The sequence below is a fragment of the Heterodontus francisci genome, chromosome 1, assembly GCF_036365525.1.
Source record: "Heterodontus francisci isolate sHetFra1 chromosome 1, sHetFra1.hap1, whole genome shotgun sequence".
Lineage (NCBI taxonomy): Eukaryota > Metazoa > Chordata > Chondrichthyes > Heterodontiformes > Heterodontidae > Heterodontus > Heterodontus francisci.
In genome coordinates, this window is record NC_090371.1 from 51,452,618 (window position 1) to 51,473,906 (window position 21,289).

At 42.8% G+C, this 21,289-nt stretch overlaps 1 protein-coding gene across 1 annotated transcript in view; it reads left to right on the forward strand.

Annotated features, from left to right (window-relative positions):
• The window catches only part of smad4b (SMAD family member 4b), a 125,491-nt gene that overhangs the window by 70,550 nt on the left and 33,652 nt on the right, over positions 1-21,289 (forward strand). Inside the window, exons 6-8 of the mRNA XM_068030595.1 lie at positions 11,091-11,210; positions 17,603-17,716; positions 20,176-20,226. Of these exons, the coding sequence (XP_067886696.1) occupies positions 11,091-11,210; positions 17,603-17,716; positions 20,176-20,226 (285 nt within the window). The remainder of the gene's footprint in view (positions 1-11,090; positions 11,211-17,602; positions 17,717-20,175; positions 20,227-21,289) is intronic.

A 21,289-nucleotide genomic window follows, 5' to 3' on the forward strand; every position in this document is an offset into this window, starting at 1 on the left:
TAAACTGGTATACAGATGTTTTCTGTTGGAACCCTATAAGTTCAGTAGTGATAGGCAAAACAGTGGTTAGCAGTTTATTTACCTGTATCAAACAAGCTCAAGACGTGCGGTAAGTGGGTATAGTCTGTGAAATCTTTATAGAACTTGCACTTGGTTCCATTTCTTTGCAAGATAAACATCTTGTGCAGTATGAAGTAAGTTTTTCCTGATTTTAATTTTTTTAAAATGTATTCATGCGCTGTGGGCATTATTGGTAAGACCAGAATTTATTATCCATTTCTAATTATCCTTGAGAAGGTGGTAGTAAGCTCCCTTCTTGAACCTCCATAATCCATGTGGTGAAGATACTCCCACAATGCTGTTGGACAGTTCCAGAATTTTGACCAAGTGATGAAGGAATAGCGATATATCTCCAAGTCAGGATGTTGTGTGACTTGGAGGGGAGTTTGTAGCTGATGGTGAGCCATGCATCTGCTGTTTTTATCCTTCTAGGTGATAGAGGTGGTGGTTTGGAAGGTGCTGCCAAAGAAGTCTTTGTTGAGTTGCTTTATTGCAGATGGTAGCTATAGTGTGCTGGTGGTGGAGGATGTGCCAATCAAACAGGCTGCTTTTTCCTGGATGGTATTGAGCTTCTTAAGTTTTGCTGGAGCTGCATTCAAAAGCCAAATGGAGAGTATTCCATTACACTCTTGACTTGTGATTTGTAGAATGTGGAATAGCTTTGGGGAGTGACGAGGTGAATCACTCGCCGTCGAATACCCAGCTTCTGGTTGGCTCTCGTAGCCACAGTATTTATGCAACTGGCCCAGTTAAGTTTCTGATCAATGGTGACCCCCAAGATGTTGATGGTTGGACATTCGGCATTCGTATTGCCATTGTATGTCAGAGGAAGATGGTCATTGCCTGGCACTTGTGTAGCACAAACCTAATTTGCCACTTATCAGCCAAAGCCTGATTGTTGTCCAGGTTTTGTTGTATGTGCAAAAGGATTGCTTCATTATCTGAGGAGTTGCAAATGGAACTGAACACTGCAATCATCAGCAACATTTTTTTTATTCATTCATGGGATGTGGGCATCGCTGACCAGGCCGCATTTATTGCCCATCCCTAATTGCTCTTGAGAAGGTGGTGGTGAGCTGCCTTCTTGAACAGCTGCAGTCCATGTGGGGTAGGTACACCCACAGTGCTGTTAGGAAGGGAGTTCCAGGATTTTGACCCAGCGACAGCGAAGGAACGGCAATATAGTTTCAAGTCAGGCTGGTGTGTGACTTGGAGGGGAACTTGATGGTGGTGTTCCCATGTATTTGCTGCCCTTGTCCTTCTAGTTGGTAGAGGTCGCGGGTTTGGAAGGTGCTGTCTGAGGAGCCTTGGTGCATTGCTGCAGTGCATCTTGTAGAAGGTACACACTGCTGCCACTGTGCGTCGGTGGTGGAGGGTGTGAATGAACATCCCCACTTCTGACCTTATGATAGAGGGAAGATTATTGATGAGCAAGCTGAAGTTGGTTGGGCCTAGGACACTGCCCTGAGGAACTCCTGCAGGGATGTCCTGGGGTTGAGATTATTTTCTTCCAACAACCACAAACATCTTCCTTTGTGCTAGGTATGACTCCAGCCAGTGGAGAGCTCTCCCCCTCCCCCTCCCCCACCAACCCCCAATTCCCATTGATGTCAATTTTACTAGGGCTCCTTGATGCAACACTCGGTCAAGTGCTGTCTTGATGTCGAGGACAGTCATTCTCTCCTCACCTCTGGAATTCAGCTCTTTTGTCCATTTTTGGACCAAGGCTATAATAAGGTCTGGAGATGAGCCGTTCTGGCGGAACCCAAACCGAGCACCCATGAGAGGTTATTGCTGAATAAGTCCCACTTGATACTACTGCCAATGACACCTTTCATTACTTTGAGAGTAAGCTGATGGGACGGTAATTGGCCAGATTGATTTTGTCCTGCTTCTTGTGAACAGGACATACCTGGACAACTTTGTTTTGTTGCCAGATGCCAGTGTTGCAGATATACCGGAACAGGCTGGCCAGAGGAGTGGCTAGAGTTCTGGAGCACAAGTCTTCACTATAGCCATGATGTTGTCAGCGCCCATAGTGTTTGTTGTAGTCACTGCTTTCAGTTGTTTCTTGCTATCATATGGAGCAAATTGCATTGGTTGAAGACTGGCATCTATGATGATGGGGACTTCAGGAGGAGACCGGGATGGATCATCCACTCAGCACTTACTGGCTGAACATAGTTGCAAACACTTCAGCCTTGTCTTTTGCATTCACCTGCTACGCCACGTCATCACTGAGGGTGGAAATGTTTGTGTTGCCGCCTCCTTTTGTTGTTACTTGTCCACCACCATTCCTGATTGGATGTGGCAGGACTGCAGAACTTTGACCTGATCTGTTGATTGTGGAATTGTTTAGCTCTGTCTATAGCATGCTGATTCAGAGTGGTGAGTCGAAGAGACTTAGCAGTTGGCAGGAACAAAGACAGAAGCACAAGGGGAGAACCAACTGTGTAACAGCCCCGACAACCAATTTTATCTGCAGCACCTGTGGAAGAGCCTGTCACTCTAGAATTGGCCTTTATAGCCACTCCAGGCGCTGCTTCACAAACCACTGACCACCTCCAGGCGATTACCCATTGTCTCTCGAGACAAGGAGGCCAAAGAAAGAAAGAAAAGTATTGTGTTGTAGCTTCACCAGGTTGGCACCTCATTTTATAGTATGTCTGTTGCTGTTGGCATGCTCTTCTATTGTGGTAGACACTTTAATCTTCAAGCTGTAAATGATTTTGTTGCCTTCTGTGGGTCATCTCATGACTGAAGAGTCTGATGTGAGATCGGCATGGACATGCAAGAACTGGCAGTTCATATTGTTGTCAGTGCTTGGGGGAAATTTCTGGAAATGCGCTACCTGTGGTCTTCTGTGGGCATGTTGGAAGTTACGAGTTTGACATGGATGGTGCTCGAAACATGCTGAACCAGATGTCAATGCTTGCCTCCATGTGGGTTGGTCAGTGCAGTGTTTTTCCCAAGAGAGGTATCTGCAATGCAGAGGTTTGTAAGGCTCTATTTTTGGGGTATTCTTGTATCATTTGAACTGACCACCTTGATGTCGTTTGCCCTAAGTTGAATTTTCTGGAGGGTGGACTCCATACTGTTCAGCCCAGCACGATGGAGGACCTCGTTGTTTGTAATTTTGTCCTGCCATCAAATTCTCAAGATGGACCTAAGGTGTTTTTGGTGGAAGCGTTCCAGAGCTTTGATGTGGTACCTATAGCAGACCCGGGATTCTGTGCCATACAGCAGGGTGGTAAGGACAATGGCCTGGTAGAGTTTGATTTTAGTCTTCAGCTTATTGAATCAGGATTGGTCCCCTTGCTTGATAATCGTAGAATGAGGGTTTTTAAAAAATTATTCTTTCGTGGGATGTGGGCGTCATTGGCAAGGCCAGCATTTATTGCCCTTGAACTGAGCGGCTTGCTCAGCCATTTCAGAGGGCATTTAAGAGTCAACCACATTGCTGTGGATCTGGAGTCACATGTAGGTCAGACCAGGTTAGGACATCAGATTTCATTTCCGAAAGGACATTGGTGAACCAGATGGGTATTTACAACAATTGACGGTGGTTTCATGGTCACCATTAGACTAGCTTTTTTTTAAAATTCCAGATTTATTAACAATTCAAATCTGCTGTGGTGGGATTCAAACCCATGTCCCCAGAGCACTAGCCTGGGCCTCTGCCAGGTCATAAGGTGACATACTGTGGTGTACAATTCTGCTGCTGCTGATGGGCACAGTGCCTCCTGGATATTCAGTTTTAAGCTACTACATCTGTTCTGAATTTATACCAGTGGTAACCTTTTCGCGTGGGGGCCACATTACAATTTTTGTTGTACACGGGGCTGGTGAGAGAATTTCAGAAAGATAAAGGCATTAAAAATTTATCTTACTATTAATCAAAACAACAATGAACGTACATTTTTATGAGGAAACTTTAAATGAGAAGACTAATTTATTGACGTGCTTCCTCTTCACTGGCATTTTTGCTTGCATAAGGGCGGCACAGTGGTGCAGTGGCTAGCACCGCGGCCTCACAGCTCCAGTGACCCAGGTTCGATTCTGGGTACTGCCTGTGTGGAGTTTGCAAGTTCTCCCTGTGACGGCGTGGGTTTCCGCCGGGTGCTCTGGTTTCCTCCCACAGCCAAAGACTTGCAAGTTGATAGGTAAATTGGCCATTGTGAATTGTCCCTAGTGTAGATAGGTGGTAGGAGAATGGTGGGGATGTGGTAGGGAATATGGCATTAATGTAGGATTAGTATAAATGGGTGGTTGTTGGTCGGCACAGACTCGGTGGGCCGAAGGGCCTGTTAAAGTGTTGTATCTCTCTATGACTCTATAAGTACTCAATCTCTGCCCGGACACTTGATGTAGCAATGCAGAGTATTCCAGATTGATGTCCATCTGTCAGGAGTGATCTTGATCTCTTTCTCTTCCCACCCCCCCACCCTGTCTGCCTCCCTTTCTCTCTCCTCCCCAACTCTGGATTCTCGCTCTCTTCTCACCCCCATCTGTCTGTCTTCCCCCACCTATGTCTGTGTGTGTGTGTTTCTCTCTCTCTCTTTCCTCTCACCTCTTTCTCTTCCTCTTCCTCTTCCCACCCCTCTCTGTCTGTCTCTCTCTCTCGCCACTCCCCCCGTCTGTCTGTCTCTCTCTCCCTCCCCCATCTGTTTGTCTGCCTGTCTCTCTCCCCACCCCTGCCTGTGTCGCTTCCTGCCCGCCCCCCCCCCCCCCCCCCCCGTTTGTCTCTCTTTCCCCACTTCTGTGTCTCTCTGTCTTGCCCCCCCACCCCTCTGTCTGCCTGTCTGTCTCTCTGTTTCCTTGCCCCCCCCCCCCCCACCCATCCGTCTGTATCTCCTCTGCTCCCTCCATAAATGTGTATAATAGAGGCAGGCTGTGAATGTGGCTTGTCTGCTGGGCGCAGCCATTTTGTGTGGGGAACGGGGTCCTAACAAACCTATAGCTGCCTGACATTCCAGCACTTTACATCCGCAGGCTGGATGGAAACCTTTGGAGGGCTGGAGTCTGGCCCACAGGCCTTATGTTGGACAACCATGATCTATACCATTTAGCACAGTCTTCCTATCTTGACTCTATCTTTTCTCCCCTGGTCCAGTCTCTTCCCACTTACATCCGTGACTCTTCTGACACCCTACGTCATTTTGACAATTTCCAGTTTCCTGGCCCTAACCGCCTCCTGGTCACTATGGACGTCCAATCTCTCTGCACCTCCATCCCCCTCCAGGACGAATTGAGGGCTCTCTGCTTCTTCCTTGAACAGAGGCCCAACCAGTCCTCATCTACTGCCACCCTCCTCCGCCTGGCTGAACTTGTTCTCACATTGAACAACTTCTGCTTCAACTCTACTCACTTTCTTCAAGTAAAAGGTGTTGCTATGGGTACACGCATGGGTCCTAGTTATGCCTGTCTTTTTGTGGGATATGTTGAACTTTCCTTGTTCCAGTCCTACTCGGGCCCACTCCCCCAATTCTTTTTCCGATACATTGATGACTGTATCAGTGCCATTTCCTGCTCCCGCCCGGAACGAGGGAACTTTGCTTCTAATTCCCACCCTTCTCTCACCTTCATATGGTCCATCTCCGACACTTCCCTTCCTCGACTTCTCTGTCTCCATCTCTGGGGATAGGCTGCCTACTAATATTCATTATAAGGCCACCGACTCCCACAGCTACCTCGACTACACTTCCTCACACCCTGCCTCCTGTAAGGACTCCATGCCATTCTCCCAGTTTCTCCGTCTCCAGCGCATCTGCTCTGATGATGCTACCTTCCACGACAGTGCTTCTGACATGTCTTCCTTTTTCCTTAACCGAGGGTTCCCCCCCACTAAGGGCCCGGTCAACCACAACCGTGTCCGGCCCATATCCCGCACCTCTACCCTCACCCCTATCCCTCCCTCCCGGAACCGCAACAGGGTTCCCCTTCTCCTCACTTTTCACCCCACCAGCCTCCAGATCCAAAGGATTATCCTCCGCCGCTTCCACCACATCCAGCGTGATGACACTACCAAACGCATCTTCCCCTCCCCTCCACTCGCCTCCCCTGTCAGCATTCCGAAGGGATCGTTCCCTCCTCGACACCCTCGTTCATTCCTCCATTACCCCCACCACCTCGTCCCCTTCCCACGGCACCTTCCCCTGCAGTTGCAGGAGGTGTAATACCTGCCCATTTACCTCCTCTCTCCTCACTATCCAAGACCCCAAACACTCATTTCAGATGAAGCAGTGATTTACTTGTACTTCTTTCAATTTAGTATACTGTATTTGCTGCTCGTGATGTGGTCTCCTCTACTTCAGGGAGACCAAACACAGATTGGGTGACCGCTTTGTGGAACACTTCTACACTTCTGCTCAGTCCATAAGCATGACCCTGAGCTTCCAGCTGCTGGCTATTTCAGCACCCACGACTCCCCCCTGCCCACCCACCCACCCTGCTCTCGTGCTCATGTCTCTGTCCTGGGATTGCTGCAGTGTTCCAGTGAACATCAACGCAAGCTTGAGGAACAGCACCTCATTTACCAATTAGGCATGCTACAGCCTGCCAAACTGAACACTGAGTTCAATAATTTCAGAGCATGCCGGGGGCCCCTCCTTTTTATGTTTAGTTATTTTTTTCTTTTTCCTTTTTTATTTGGTTATTTTATTTTAGCTTTTTCAGTTTGTTTCTACTGTGCCTACCCACTGTTTTTATTTTTTTTTTATGTTTGTGCTTGGAGTGCTTTGTGCTTTACAGTCAATTCACACCCTCTCTGCCCTAATGCTTTGTCTTTCATCACACCATTAGCATACCGTTTGCCTTTGTTCCATGACCTGGTCAGTTATTCTCTGTGACTTTGTCCTTTGTTATCTTTTGCCCCATCCCCACTTTATTTGCTTAAAACCTTTTATAATATCTGTTAGTTCTGATTGAAGGGTCACTGACCTGAAACATTAACTCTGCTTCTCTCTCCACAGATGCTGCCAGACCTACTGAGTATTTCCAGCATTTCTTGTTTTTAATCCATTTAGCACAATGATGGTGCCACACCACACAATGGAGGGTATCATCACTGTTTCCACAAGAATTATGTGGTGGCCACTGTTAGCAATATCATCCTGGACCGATGCATCTGCAACAGGTAGATTGAGGAGGACAAGGTCAGATAGGTTTTTCCCTCATGTTGGGTTCTCACCACTAGCTGCAGGTTCAGTCCTTTAGGGCTCGGGCAGCTCAGTGGCGGTGCTACCGAATGACCCTTGGTGATGAACATTGAAGTTCTCGACCCAGAGTACATTCTGCTCCCTTGCTATCCTCAGTGGCTCTTCCAAGTGGTATTCAACATGAAGGCGAGGCTAGTTCTTTACACAGTGAGTGCCTGGAGCTTGCTGCCGGGGGAGGAGGTGGAAGCAGGTACGATAGCGACGTTTAAGAAGCATCTTGACAAATACATGAATAGGATGGGAATAGAGGGATATGGTCCCCGGAAGTGCAGAAGGTTTTAGTTTAGGCAGGCATCAAGATCGGCGCAGGCTTGGATGGCCGAATGGCCTGTTCCTGTGCTGTACTGTTCTTTGTTCTTTGGATTGCTGATTCATTAGTTGAGGGAGGATGGTAGGTTGTAATCAGCAGGAGGTTTCCTTGCCCATGTTTAACCTGATATCATGACTTCATGGTGTCCAGAGTTAATGTTGAGGACTCCCATGGCCGGTCCTGCCAGTGGGACAGGCCATACTCATGATAATGACTCGGAATAGCCTGGGATGTTGGTTGTAAGATTTCGGTCTGTGCGTATGACCTTTTTTTGGTGGTGAATTAGTAAAAGAATGATTTCCCTCCATTTTGAGAAGAAAGCCATAAATATTTCTAACCAAAAATTAGAGTCCAGTGTGTGATACAGGTATATCTCTAACTTGATTTTCAGCAGGACAAGAAGCTGGGGCTGTGCAAATTGGATTTTACAAAGGGATCTGGGTGATCTTTCGGTTCAGCAGTGTAGAGTATGTTCTTTATGCTGTGGTAAATGTCGGTCTTTCATTGGTAGTAGCGAGCAAAGATAGTTCTGCACTGATGTAGTTGCCACACTGAACTCTTGACAACTGAGGTCATCGACCAAAGGCAGACTTTAATTACACACTGAAGCATTGTTAACTAAAAGCAAGATTATAGCTCTGCATAATCTCCAAAAATCTTTATCATGTGGTTATAAAGACAGTTAACCAATTGGAGCCTCAGCTATAAACATTGGCTCTTTAATTTTAATTTTACTTCCAGTTTTTAAAAATTGTTCAGCAGTTAGGTTAGTCTGATGGTGCGACCATAAATGTAAATAGTTGTGAATTGCCATTTGACTTAATTAACTTTTGTAAAAAAAACCCTTGCTTGATTTTGAGATTTAGTAATGTTCAAAATAAAACTTTACTGATTTTCTCGAAATTACCTTGATTTTTGGCTTTCATTCCCCTCTTTGTCTTAAACCTTCATAACTAGGGAAAGACAAGTTTTAAAGTTGACAAAAACAGACATTAAAGATACTTAAACATGAAGAACAATAACTATTCAGATGTGTGTTTCAAGACAATACCTCATCTGGTTCAGGCAGTATTGCAAATTATAAGAGTAAAGCCTGAACCAAGAAGGTTTGCGATGATTGAACTTAATACTTTTTTAAACTCCAAGGTTAGATAAAATTGCCTTTAAAGACAGAAAATGATGGGAATGCACAACAGGACAAGTAGCAACTGAAAGAGAAAGAAAGGTTCATGTATTGGATTTTAAAACTCTCTCTTTCAGATGCTGACTAACTTGCTGAGAGTTTCCAGCATCTTTGTGTGTTTATTTTTGATTTCTGGGATTTGCAATGTTCTTTTTACCAACAAAATCCAATTTTTTTTAATTCTTTCATGGGATGTGGGCTAGGCCAGCATTTGTTGCTCATGCCTAATTGCCCGTGAGAAGGTGGTGGTGAGCTGCCTTCCTGAACCACTGCAGTCCATATGAGGTTGGTACACCCACAGTGTTGTTAGGAAGGGAGTTCCAGGATTTTGACCCAGCGACAGTGAACGAAAGGCGATATAGTTTCAAGTCAGGGTGGTGTGTGGCTTGGAGGGGAACTTGCAGGTAGTGGTGTTCCCATGCATTTGCTGCCCTTGTCCTTCTAGGTGGTAGAGGTCGCGGGTTTGGAAGATGCTGTCTAAGGAGCCTTGGTGCGTTTCTAAAGTGCATCTTGTAGCTGGTACACACTGCTGCCACTGTGCATTAGTGGTGGAGGGAGTGAATGTTTGTGGATGTTGTGCCAGTCAAGCGGGCTGCTTTGTCCTGGATGGTGTCGAGCTTCTTGAGTGTTGTTGGAGCTGCATCCAGGCAAGTGGAGAGTATTCCATCACACTTCTGACTTGTGCCTTGTAGATGGTGGACAGGCTTTGGGGAGTCAGGAGATGAGCCCCTCGCTGCAGGATTCCTTGCCTCTGACCTGCTCTTGTAGCTACGGTATTTATATGGCTACCCCAGTTCAGATTCTGGTCAATGGTAGCCCCTAGGATGTTGATAGTGGGGGATTCACTGATGGTAATGCCATTGAATGTATGCCATTGAATGTCAAGGGGAGATGGTTTAGATTCTCGCTTGTTGGCGATGGTCATTGCCTAGCACTTGTGTGGCACGAATGTTACTTGCCACTTTTCAGCCCAAGCCTGGATATTGTCAAGGTCTTGCTGCATTTCTACACAGACTGCTTCAGTATTTGAGGAGTTGCGAATGGTGCTGAACATTGTGCAATCATCAGTGAATGTCTCCACTTCTGACCTTATGATTGAAGGAAGGTCATTGGTGAAGCAGCTGAAGATGGTTGGGCCTAGGACACTACCCTGAGGAACTCCTGCAGTGATGTCCTGGAGCTCAGATGATTGACCTCCAACCACCGCAACCACCTTCCTTTGCGCTAGGTATGACTCCAACCAGCAGAGAGTTGTCCTTCTGATTCCCATTGACTCCAGTTTTGCTAGGGCTCCTTGATGCTATACTCGGTCAAATGCTGCCTTGTTGGCAAGGGCAGTCACTCTCACCTCACCTCTTGAGTTCAGCTCTTTTGTCCTTGTTTGAACCAAGGCTGTAATGAGGTCAGGAGCTGAGTGGCCCTATTCTTTTGTACCATAGAAAAATTATGGCGCAGAAGGAGGCCATTCAGCCCAGCATGTCTGCGCTGGCCGAAAAAACTAGCAGCCCAATCTAATCCCACCTCCCACACCTGGGCCGTGGCCTTGCAGGTTACAGCACTTCAGGTGCGTGTCCAGGTACCTTTCAAAAAGAGCTGAGGGTTTCTGCCTCCACCACTGATCTGGGCAGTGAATTCCAGACATCCACCACTCTGAGTGAAAAAGTTTTTCCTCATGTTCCTTCTAATCCTTCGACCAATCACCTTAAATCTGTGCCGCCTGGTAATTGTCCTCTCTGCTAGGGGAAACGGGCCCTTCCTGTCTACTCTATCTAGGCCCCTCATAATTATGTAAACATCAATTAAGTCCCTCCTCAGCCTCCACTGTTTAAGGAAAACAACCCTAGCCGATCCAATCTTTTCTCATCGCTACCACTTTCAAATCCTGGCAACATTCTTGTAAATCTCCTCTGTAATCTCTCCAGAGCAATTTTGAGTTGTTTGCACTTTATTTATTTGGCAGCAATCGTTCCTTCTACTGGAACTGGCAATGGGGCATAACCCCAAAAACTGATTCATGGTAAGAAGTACATTTTTGCAGTGAGTCTGATATGTTTTCTCAGAATGCATTGAACCCGTCCTTGTTAGTTGCATTATGTGCCTCAAAGGTGAAGATGTGGATGGAGAGAAACAATTTTGAAAAAATGGTAGTGGTTTAGGCAATATTTGGTCTGAAAAACGTAGTAAAATCAGTCTAAAACTTAGACTTTACCTGAAGTTGCGTTGCTAGAATTTTTCACTACTGATGGTCTCCATCAGTGTTTCAGAATTGAAGTGCTAAATTCTGTGTAATGAATTTTGTCTTGCACTCTATTTTCCTCAGGTCAACCAAGTAACATGTTGCCAGTGAACCACAATGATGGTTTAATACAGATTGCCTCAGGGCCTCAGCAAGCAACACAGCAGAATGGCTTTCCAGCACAACCAGCAACCTACCATCACAGTAAGGAAGCAGTATTTTGCAGTTATATTTGAGTGTCATTGTGCTGGGTAATCTCTGTCTACGGACCTGGATGAAACTGTTGGTCATTTTGGTCAGAATTTATAATCAGGCCACAATAACTAAGGCTAACTGACAGTTTGACTGGTTCAATCCAAACCATGCTTACTACACTGCTTACAACCACACAGGAAGCATCTTGTTCAAGTTGCAGACCACATGTGTGTATATATATTTTTATTTATATATATAAAAAAAAATGTGTATACATTGACAGGTTCAGTAAGTATCATTTTAGTTTATGTTGGCAGATCAGTCGATCTTACAGTATTTTTGTTAACTGTTGATCCTGCTATCAAATGATTTTTTCAGACTTCATTTCAAAGCCTGTTTTACACAAGTTCAAGTTTTGTTTTAGTTTTGAAATGACTTGTTTTAAAAACAATAGACCTTGGGCTGAATTTTACTGGCGCGCCGAAAATCATGGCGGGGGGCTGTGATCTCGGCGGCCCGCCCGCGTGAAGTAGCCATCGCTGAGCCCCCACGATATTTTCGCGCGGGGGCTCATTTAAAAGGGGGGCAGAGCAGCCGCCCCCGATGACGTAGAGGGGACAGACGCTCCGTCCCCGGCAATGGCGTCTGGCACCAGTTAAGCCCTTACTGGTAATTGTAATATTTAAGGGTGCCGCTGCAATTAAAAGTGGAAATGAAATTTAAATGTAACTTTGAAATCCCTCTCCACCCCTTGCTGAGTGAACAATAAATGAAATTACCCATCCCCCCCCAAAAAGCACCTTTTGTTATGGTGAATGTTCACCACCCCCCCCCCCCCCCCCCCCCCAATTCACCTTTGACGCTCAAACGTTTCCCACCATCCCCACGAGCAATTGGAACAGTTTTCACCGCTTCTCTCTTTCTCCCCCCCCCCCCCCCTACCCACCACCCTGATAATTTCACTACTCGCCCCTCCCCACCAGTGTCACATCTCAATTCCGAACGGAGTTCCGAGCGCATAGGAGTTCTGGCCAGTGGCTGGAATATCAGTGTGGGAAGGTCGCCAGGACAAGGTAAGTTTAAAAACATACAAATTAACTTAATTTTAATACTACAGTGAAGGCCCCGGGTGGGGGTGGGGGGGCTGCACTGAGGCCTCGCCACTGCTGCTAAAATGTGGCAGGGCCTTCTTAGTGTCGGTGGGGAGTCTCTCCTGGAAGAAATTTCTGGGCCCCCCCCCCCCCCCCCCCCAAGCCATGACCCTCGACATTGGAGGGCGAGTAATATTCAGCCCCTTGAGTCCGATTTGTAAATCGGAAAGTGTTTGTATCTGGAGGCATAAGTATAAGATGGCCACTAATGATGAAATAAAGAATTTAGGAGGAATTTATTTATGCAGTGTGTGGTATGCATGTGGCACTTGCTACCACATGAGAGTGATTGAAGCAGATAGCATTGACACATTTAATAGGTGGCTTGATGTATACATGAGAGAGAAGAGATACGGGCAGAGGTGGTAGTTAGAGTGTGGAATATAAGCATGTGGGCTGAATAGCCTGTTGCTGTGCTTTTGATTCTGTGTAATTGCTTGTGGCTTGAATTTACCTTTCCATGGTTACCAACTGATCCTAGAACTGATTAGGTTAAATTGCTTCCTAAACCAAGAAACCTGTATTGTTCCGAATATTACCAGTTAAACATCACACTCTGTTTTTCATGCAAGTTTTCCTTCCATTGTGGTTTGGACCAGGAGAAAAGCATAGACACTGCAGTACTGTGATTTTATTAGCAATTAAATGTTTAAAACTTGGGAGGGGGGCGATGGAGCAAAATTGTTAAATATACTGACCCGTGCATTCTGCATTTTCTGTACGTCAATGTGGCCCAATTTCCATTCATTTTGTTGCACCTCCCATTGCATTTAGATGCAGTTGTGATTTGGGACCGTTCTGGAATTTCTTTACACAAGTTGCACCAAAATTGCGGCTTTCACAGGAAATGCGACTGGCTGATTTCGAAATGCATGGTTACGATGCGCTACAGTTTGCGACTGGGAAAATTTCTCAAATTTAACGGCACAGGATACTTCCAGTAAATGCAGCAAAACAAAACTTCAGAGAAGAGAAGTTGGGTGGCCTCATTGGCAAAAGTGCAGCATCATGAGGAGGAGCTATTCAGGAAGGAGCAAACCAAACACTGTCCCCTAGGTGGCAAAAATCAAAGTTATGGTAGTCAATTTTTGGAGAAAACCAATGCACTCTTTACCCAAGATATATTTGTGAGGAAATAACAGTGCAACCTGCATTAAATCTATGTTGTTTCTACACTGGATGTAGTTGGAGGAGGGATGTGGAGGAAGCAGGGTTCACCTTTGAGATCCTGAACCTCCCAATGCCTTTGGCTGGAGGTACCGCAGGTGTGTCTGTTCATCATACCAGCTCTGATCATCCCATTCAAATTAATTTTTTTTTAATCCTCGCAATTCACAATCTCTTTGTCGTTGGTGCTAATCCCACATGCCTTTAAACTTTGCAAATCAAGAATTGGGTCCATTTTCTTTTAGAATACTTCAAATGAATCAGTGGCCACTGTGCCAGACTGCAGTCAGCTCTCAGTACGAAAAGTTTCTGTGTTAAGGCACATTTAGCTTGTGGTTATTTTAGTTTTGAGCAGCACCTCCTGATTTTCATCTACCAATTTTCTCAGAAAATATCTCAACCAATTCTCCATGCCTCATTTCTCCCCCCAACTGCCCCCCTCCGCAGCCCCATCTCACACCATACCAGGTTTTGCCCCATTAAGAACAGGATGCACTTCCTTAGCCTCTTCCATTAGGCCAGGAGCCATCCTTGTTACCCTTCTTTGAATCCTTTCATGTGAATGTACTTGTCCTCCTGGATAATCGATATATGCTGAGATTCCCCCTTCACCTGTTTTTCTCATAGATACCATGGCGGAGTCGAACCTTGTGACCATTGAAGATGATGATGATGATGAAGATGATGAGGATGATTATGTGGAACCCCAGGAGATTATTCATCCAGTTTCTCCAGGGGATGATCCAGATAACGGTCCAAATAGGTGGAGACCTTCGACTTGGGTACCTGAAGAAACTTTGTTTAAAATTGAGGAATGCCACAATGCCATGTTGATTGATGGTTTCCAAAGGATTGAAGAGGGAATTCATGGACTTCGCCAAGACATGAATGAGCACATGGAGAATTTGTGTGGCTCCATTGACTCTCTCCGTACTCCTCTGCAACTAATAGGGCAAACCCTTCAGGGCCTTCTCTCACATTTGCGAGCTAACCAACAGCCAGTGGAGATGGATACAGGAACTTCACATAGTGAAGCGAATGTGGAGCCTGGTCCCTCCAATATCTCTTCAGAAACAGAACTTGACCAGAGTGAGAGGAAGTTTTTCAAAAAACAAAAAATTAATTGAAAATTTGAAATGGTGTTGGTCACCTGGAGACAATTTTTATCTTCCATATGTTAGTTTTTTTTGGAAGGGGAAGTCTTGCCTGAATCACAGAGTGTGACATCACATCTGCAGGGTGAGCTTCCTACAAAAAAAAGACAAAACAGTTTTCTTGTTTTTAAACAACATTTTTCTGTCTTTTAGTATGTTACTGGGCTCACAAATCTCTTTGCATCCCTGTCAAAAAATCATAAATTAACTGAAATGCCTCATCACCCTCTGTCATTTTTGCACTTCATCAGCGTCTATTCCACTTTAATTTGCCATAGCTGAAAGTTTGGCTATGTTGTCTTGGCAATGGAAATTTTTTCTAATGGATTGTAGATTCTCAAGAAAATGTGTAGACATGTGTCTTTGCAAATGAAATTCTTTTTGCAGAGCACCAGATATATTTTCAAGTAGCTCATCTTGTGGTTCTGTGTAACTAGTTATACTTGACTATCTGTCTTCAAGATTGAAGAACCCCTCACTGATAACTTCAAGACCTTGCATCTGAAAAAAGAGAAAACAAAATTAGAGAAAAAGTGGAGTTTATGATGTGCTTGGAATGCATTTTTAAGGATTCCTGACTTCTACAGATCAAAACTTCCATGAGACAGCTTTTTAATCTCTGGGTTTGGTTAAACTAGCCTCGTTGGAAGCTGAAAAACTGCAGGAGCTGTAATGTGTACCAATCTTGGGAAATACCCCCCAGTATATTCGACAGAGATATTGCTAATTTTGCGCTTAGTATGTTAAAACTTGCATGGCTAATGAGCTGGAAGTATCTTTCCGTTTCTATAGATTTGTCTGGGTTGAGGTAGTACACAGCTTACCAATGCTCTTGGCTAGTCTTTTGCTGCTGGTGCTTTGGATTGACTAGAGCACAGAACTGCTTTGCGTTCTGTTGTTGTGCCTGGTCTAAGAGAGAGCTGATTGATTAAAAAACATCATTGCCAAGGCACTGGAAACTGGCTGTTATATATGACATGGACAACTGATTTAGTTGAGCTTATTTATTTGGCAAGTGCCCATGCCAATTATGGGGACATTGTTGCAGTGATCACTTTGAATGCCCAGGTAACGTGATTGTATCTCTGGGGCTCTCCAGATCCTTCTTGAGCTCCACACACACGCACATTGTTGCTGCTTAAGGCAGTAGTGGTGCTAGACCTGTGCTTCAGACGAATTTGGATATTCACCCATTCTCCCCCTTATTTGGGAGGAAAATTTTCCTGCCATATCTTTGTGAAATGCAGTTTCCGGCAGTTATTTATCCTTAAGAACACTTTGGAACTTGGCCAGACTGTTTTAAAAGAAAATGAGTAACAAGATGGATTTGTGGAAAAACTTTGGACTGTAAACAGTCTGAGAGCAAGGGGAGATGTAATTTGCAGTTTAACCATGACAAATCTGTTGCTATTTATTACCCAAAGCCTTAGACATGTTGGGCAAGACCTATATCTGGAAATAATTAGTTACAATTTCTTTGCTTAGAGGCACTTACAACTAAAACTGTTATGGATTCCTTTGAAGAGTTGCAGTTCCGTTTCAAAATTGGGTCCATAAAGTAAAGCCGAATCAAGGAAGTAATTCTTCACTTCATACCTCTGATATTAGACCTACGTGCTTTTGTAAATTACTTTTTATTAAAAATTTTGTGCTGTTTCATTCACCATTTTATTAAACAGATTTTATTGCATCTGATGGCAAGATATTTTATTTTCTTGCAATTTAAATTTTTTTGATTCTGCAACTGCAAAGTGTTTGTGATATTTGCACAATTATAAAGACAATTCATTTAAGAATTTACAGGTTTAAAAAAGAGTGCATTTGAAATATTTGGTCTTTGTATATGAAATTATCAGACTATACTAGTTTTATATACTGAGGAAGCTCAAAGTCCAGTAACACATCGTTTAGCTCTGGTATTTCTAACATTACTCTTCTTGAACTTAAAACCATTTCTATTAATTATGTTTGAAAAACAGCAGGTGGCAGTAAAGGTCTCTGTTTTAATGTTTTGACTTTTTCTGACCATTTATTGTATTTATGCCCTATACTGTTGGATCGATTTTCAGTCTCCAATAAATATAGCTTGCAATAAGCACCTTTTGGTATTGGCATCTTACTATGTGAAAATTTTTTGGTATATTGAAGTGTAATCTTAATTTCTTTGCACACTATGAAACTCAGGCATTGCCTAGCCTGCCTATGTGAGACAAGGTTGAGAGACTTGCAGAGTGACTTTTCTCAATAAATGTTAAGACTGGCTCCTGTTAAGTTTTTTTTTAATTCACTAGTTGCACCTGGTGATTTTGTAAATCCAAGTTTCTCTCTGCCATCTTAATATTTTCATAAAGATCCCATGAAAGAATTTTTGAAAAAAGCTCTCTGAATTTGCTGTACATAGAGGGTTTGTCTGTTGATTGCCATACCAAATAGCTGATAATGTTGGATCACGATTCATTTCACTCGGGGATAACTGGCATGGGCCGAATGGCCTGTTTCTGTGCTGTAAATACTATATTAATGTCGGGTTTATGTCCAGCTTTTGGCTGCCACTTTTGTACTTTATTGAGGATGTCAGAACCTTCTGAGTTATTGGCATAGGCTTATTGTGGGGGATGTTGCATTAGATTTGAATAGGCCTGTGTTTGTATTTGTTGAGAACAGGTAAAGCTGTAATACACCTTTTTAGCCCTGCATTTTGTATTCTTTGAGTTCAAAAATTACAAGAGAATTTAGGAACAAAAATAAGGTTCCTAAACCATTTAAATGACATGATCAGGCATTGTGATGCTACACTGCTCTTTTTCGTCATTTACAGCTTTGGAGATTAATGCTGATTTTTTTTTAATGTTTATGAAACATATTTGATTTACTTGCTATAAAAAAATTTATATATACAACTATATGTTCCCAATTTGTAACCTAACAGATAGCACTACAACTTGGACTGGAAGCAGAACAGCAGCATTTACCCCTAACATGCCTCATCACCAGAATGGACATCTTCAGCACCACACCCCTATACACCATGCTGGCCATTACTGTAAGTCTTGATGCAGGACTCGTGTCAACCAAGAGTTTGTTTTTAGTTTTGCATCTCCCTGTAGGTGTTATATGAGTATGTTATTGTATATTGCATTGCAACCTACCTGGAATACTATACAATATCTGTTCCTGAAATTTTGAATTGCAGCACCAATTTGTGTAGGAGAGAGGGGAACAGTCTATACAGTGTGTTGGTTTTAATATTGAGCTGGGTACTGTCCTAGATTCTTTTACAGCTTCTTTGTATGAAACTTCCTTGATCAAATGTTCCAGACTTACTGTATCTACTTGTTAGCTATGACATTTCTGCTATTAACAAAATCTTTTGCATCCATAAATTTACCTCCTTTCTCCAGCTTGAAATTTTGCTTTGTGCTGATCCATTTTCATACCAGCAAGAATAAAAAAATTATTGCATTAATTAACCTAAACTTCAGAAAGACAATAGGCATAGAAGTGCTTTTGAAATGTCTTCCTTTCTTCATAGAAGAAAGGGTTACTTGCAGATAAGAATCCAAAGAAATTGGACCCTGCATACTGGGTAATTTAATTTACATTAAAGGCCAGCAAAACCTGCTGCTCTAACATGGGCAAATTATTGCTTTTGAAACCTTAAAGCAGACTGTGGTGATCTGCATTACATAAGAAAAAGGAGCAGGAGTAGACCATACACCGTAAGTCTGCTCCGCCATTCAATAAAATTATAGCTGATCATAGCATGGTTAGATGCAAGTTAAAGCTGTTGCTGTTGCTGTACCACAGCAATGTTTCCCATAATCAAAATCAGAAAATCAGTATCTTGTATAAAAACAGTTGTGGCTTTTTTAAGGGTAATTTCCAAGTTTTGTACTGTAGGAATGAGTGAAGATTGCCCAAATACATGCCAGTCAGAATCACAAAACACTTGAGATTTTTGTTGGATTAGGCTAAAGTCAAATACACCCTACCTAGAAATATATATTCTGTTTAAAACTTAGAGGTTTTTGTGAAGTTATATGCTAATAATTCACTGAAGACTTTTCATACTTGGCAGTGGAAAGGGGCAATACAATTGATTTTAGTGTACTTGGACTAGGGAGGGAAAAATCCCACTGCTGTTTCCTGCTGGAAACTGACATGGAGCAAGATTCAAATGCATATTGCTTCTGATTCCCTCCATAGTTGAATAACCTGGTGATGGTCACTGCCTATTAGCAGACAGGACTGAGGGACAGTACTGGTACTTATGAAACTCTACCCTATCGTGAATCATCACCCCGTCATAACAATATAAGGAATGTGAGAAAGAGGAAATAATGTTACTGGTCTAAAATTCCAAAATGCGCAGGAAAAAAATGATGTGTGAATGATTTTAATACTTGTATCAAGTATTCTATTCCTGCATTTTAGATTTGTCCTTTTACTTTTTGAATTCCATGCATGTAATATATTCATAGTTTTTAAAATTCTTTCATGGGATGTGGGCGTTACTGGCAAGGCCAGCATTTGTTGCCCATCCCCAATTGCCCTGGACAACTGTGGCTTTCTAGGCCATTTCAGAGGGCAGTTAAGTGTCAGCCACATTGCTGTGGGTCTGGAGTAAGATGTAGGCCAGACCGGGTAAGAACAGCAGATTTCCTTCCCTAAAGGACATTTGTGAACCAGATGGGCTTTTACGACAATTGATAATTTCATGACTAGCTTTCAATTCCAGATTTTTATTAATTAATTGAATTTAAATTCCACCAGCTGCCATGGTGGGATTTGAACCTGTGTCCCCAGGCTTTTGCCTGGGCCTATGGTTCAGTGACACTACTAGACCACCATCTCCCCCTGTTGTAGTGTTGTAGAGATTGCTGGAAAGTTAAGGAAAAGGTCAAACAATTAGTTACAGCACATAACTTCATATGTGGTAGCACAATAATTTTATTCACCTCCCTGCTCCTCTACTTCCTAGGATGACTGGCACAGCTGGTGCACAACAGCTGAAATAGAAAATGCTTACACGTTGCCAGTGTTGTGGCATAACTTAAAGTTCACTGATCTTTTCAAAGAAAATTTAAAGAAATTGTAAATGTAATGTTCTATTGGGCAGGAGGAGAGTATAATATAACTATCTTCACTTAGTACAAGAAACAACAAAATGCAAGAGGACAATTGCAACGCTGCCTTAAAGACTACAAAGAAGAGTTCCTCAATGTCATCAGTGGATTGAATATGTTGGAATTATATCAAGGTGGATTATTCCACCTTGCTGCCTCAAGTTTTTTCATGTGAATTTTATCAATCCAGTCAGACTTGCTTCTAATAACGTTTAGTCTGTCAGTTCAGAGTTTTTATGTACAGGAATTATAGAACATATTTATAGGAATGCCAAATGAGCAATAGTTGGCACATTTTTAATAGAAATTTCTTGAACTCATTAAGTAATTTGTGTATGTTTAAGGCATGAAATTATGTACCAACTTTCTTTCCTAGGGGCAGTGCATAATGAACTTGCCTACCAGCCTCCTATATCCAATCATCCAGGTTAGTAAAATAAAAATGAAATCTGACAATCCCATAACCTAATTTATGTTAAATTATTTATGGAGGCCTTATAATATGGATCTCAACTATGAGTCAGAAGTGATCTTAAGTTAGGAAAACACTTTAAGTCTTGAAGTTTGACATGTATTAGTAATTTTCGGATATACATCTGGGGATCAAAACATAATCAGCAATAACACTACTTTTACTTAGAAGCAATAGCAATGTGAGTTCAATTACTTAGTGGATTGAACTAGTGCAATGAAATGCTATATTAGCTTATCTCTTCTGAACTCAGTTTTGGCTATCTGTTAATTATAAGGTGTACAGGTGCTAATTTTGAATTTACCCCAAATTAGTCTTAAGCCACAATTGAGAGAAATTTTCAGATATTTATTTGCAGTTTGCTGAATAAATTTGTGTTGCCATCAGTAGCCCTTATAAAAATAAGCCATTACAAAAATGCTGGCTTGAAGTTTACTGTGAACCCAACAATTTGAGGAAGTTGTACTACCAGGATAAAATGAAACTTATCTTTGATACAAGCTGATGTAAAGAACTCTATCATTTTAATGGTCCATGCCCTTACAGTAGAAGAAATACTAATTCTTAATGACTATTTGGTTTCTTATTTTTTGTTGCATAAAGGAATTTTTCTTCTATTATTTATTCATGGGATGTGGGCATAGCTGGCAATACAACTGAGTTTGATAGACCATGCCACACCACGTTGCTGTGAGTCTGGAGTAATTTATAGGTCAGATTGAGTAAGGACCAGCATTCTAGATTTCTTTCTGTAGGAGGGAGCAAATGATTGTTCAACCTTTTGAAGAAAATGAGCAATTGCAGCTATAAATCTTTTAAAATGTGCGTTGAGCATTTTTGTCCATTCATTTTGGTGTAATTGTCAGTATTAGTGGCATTGCATCTCAGACTATAAACATTTTTGTGCTGTAAGCCAGTATCTGAGAGAAGCTGGATTGACTACACAAATTACTTCATATGCAGGATTCTTAAATTTGGCAGTGAGAGAGGCTTTTAGGTTTTCAATTTCTACTCAATA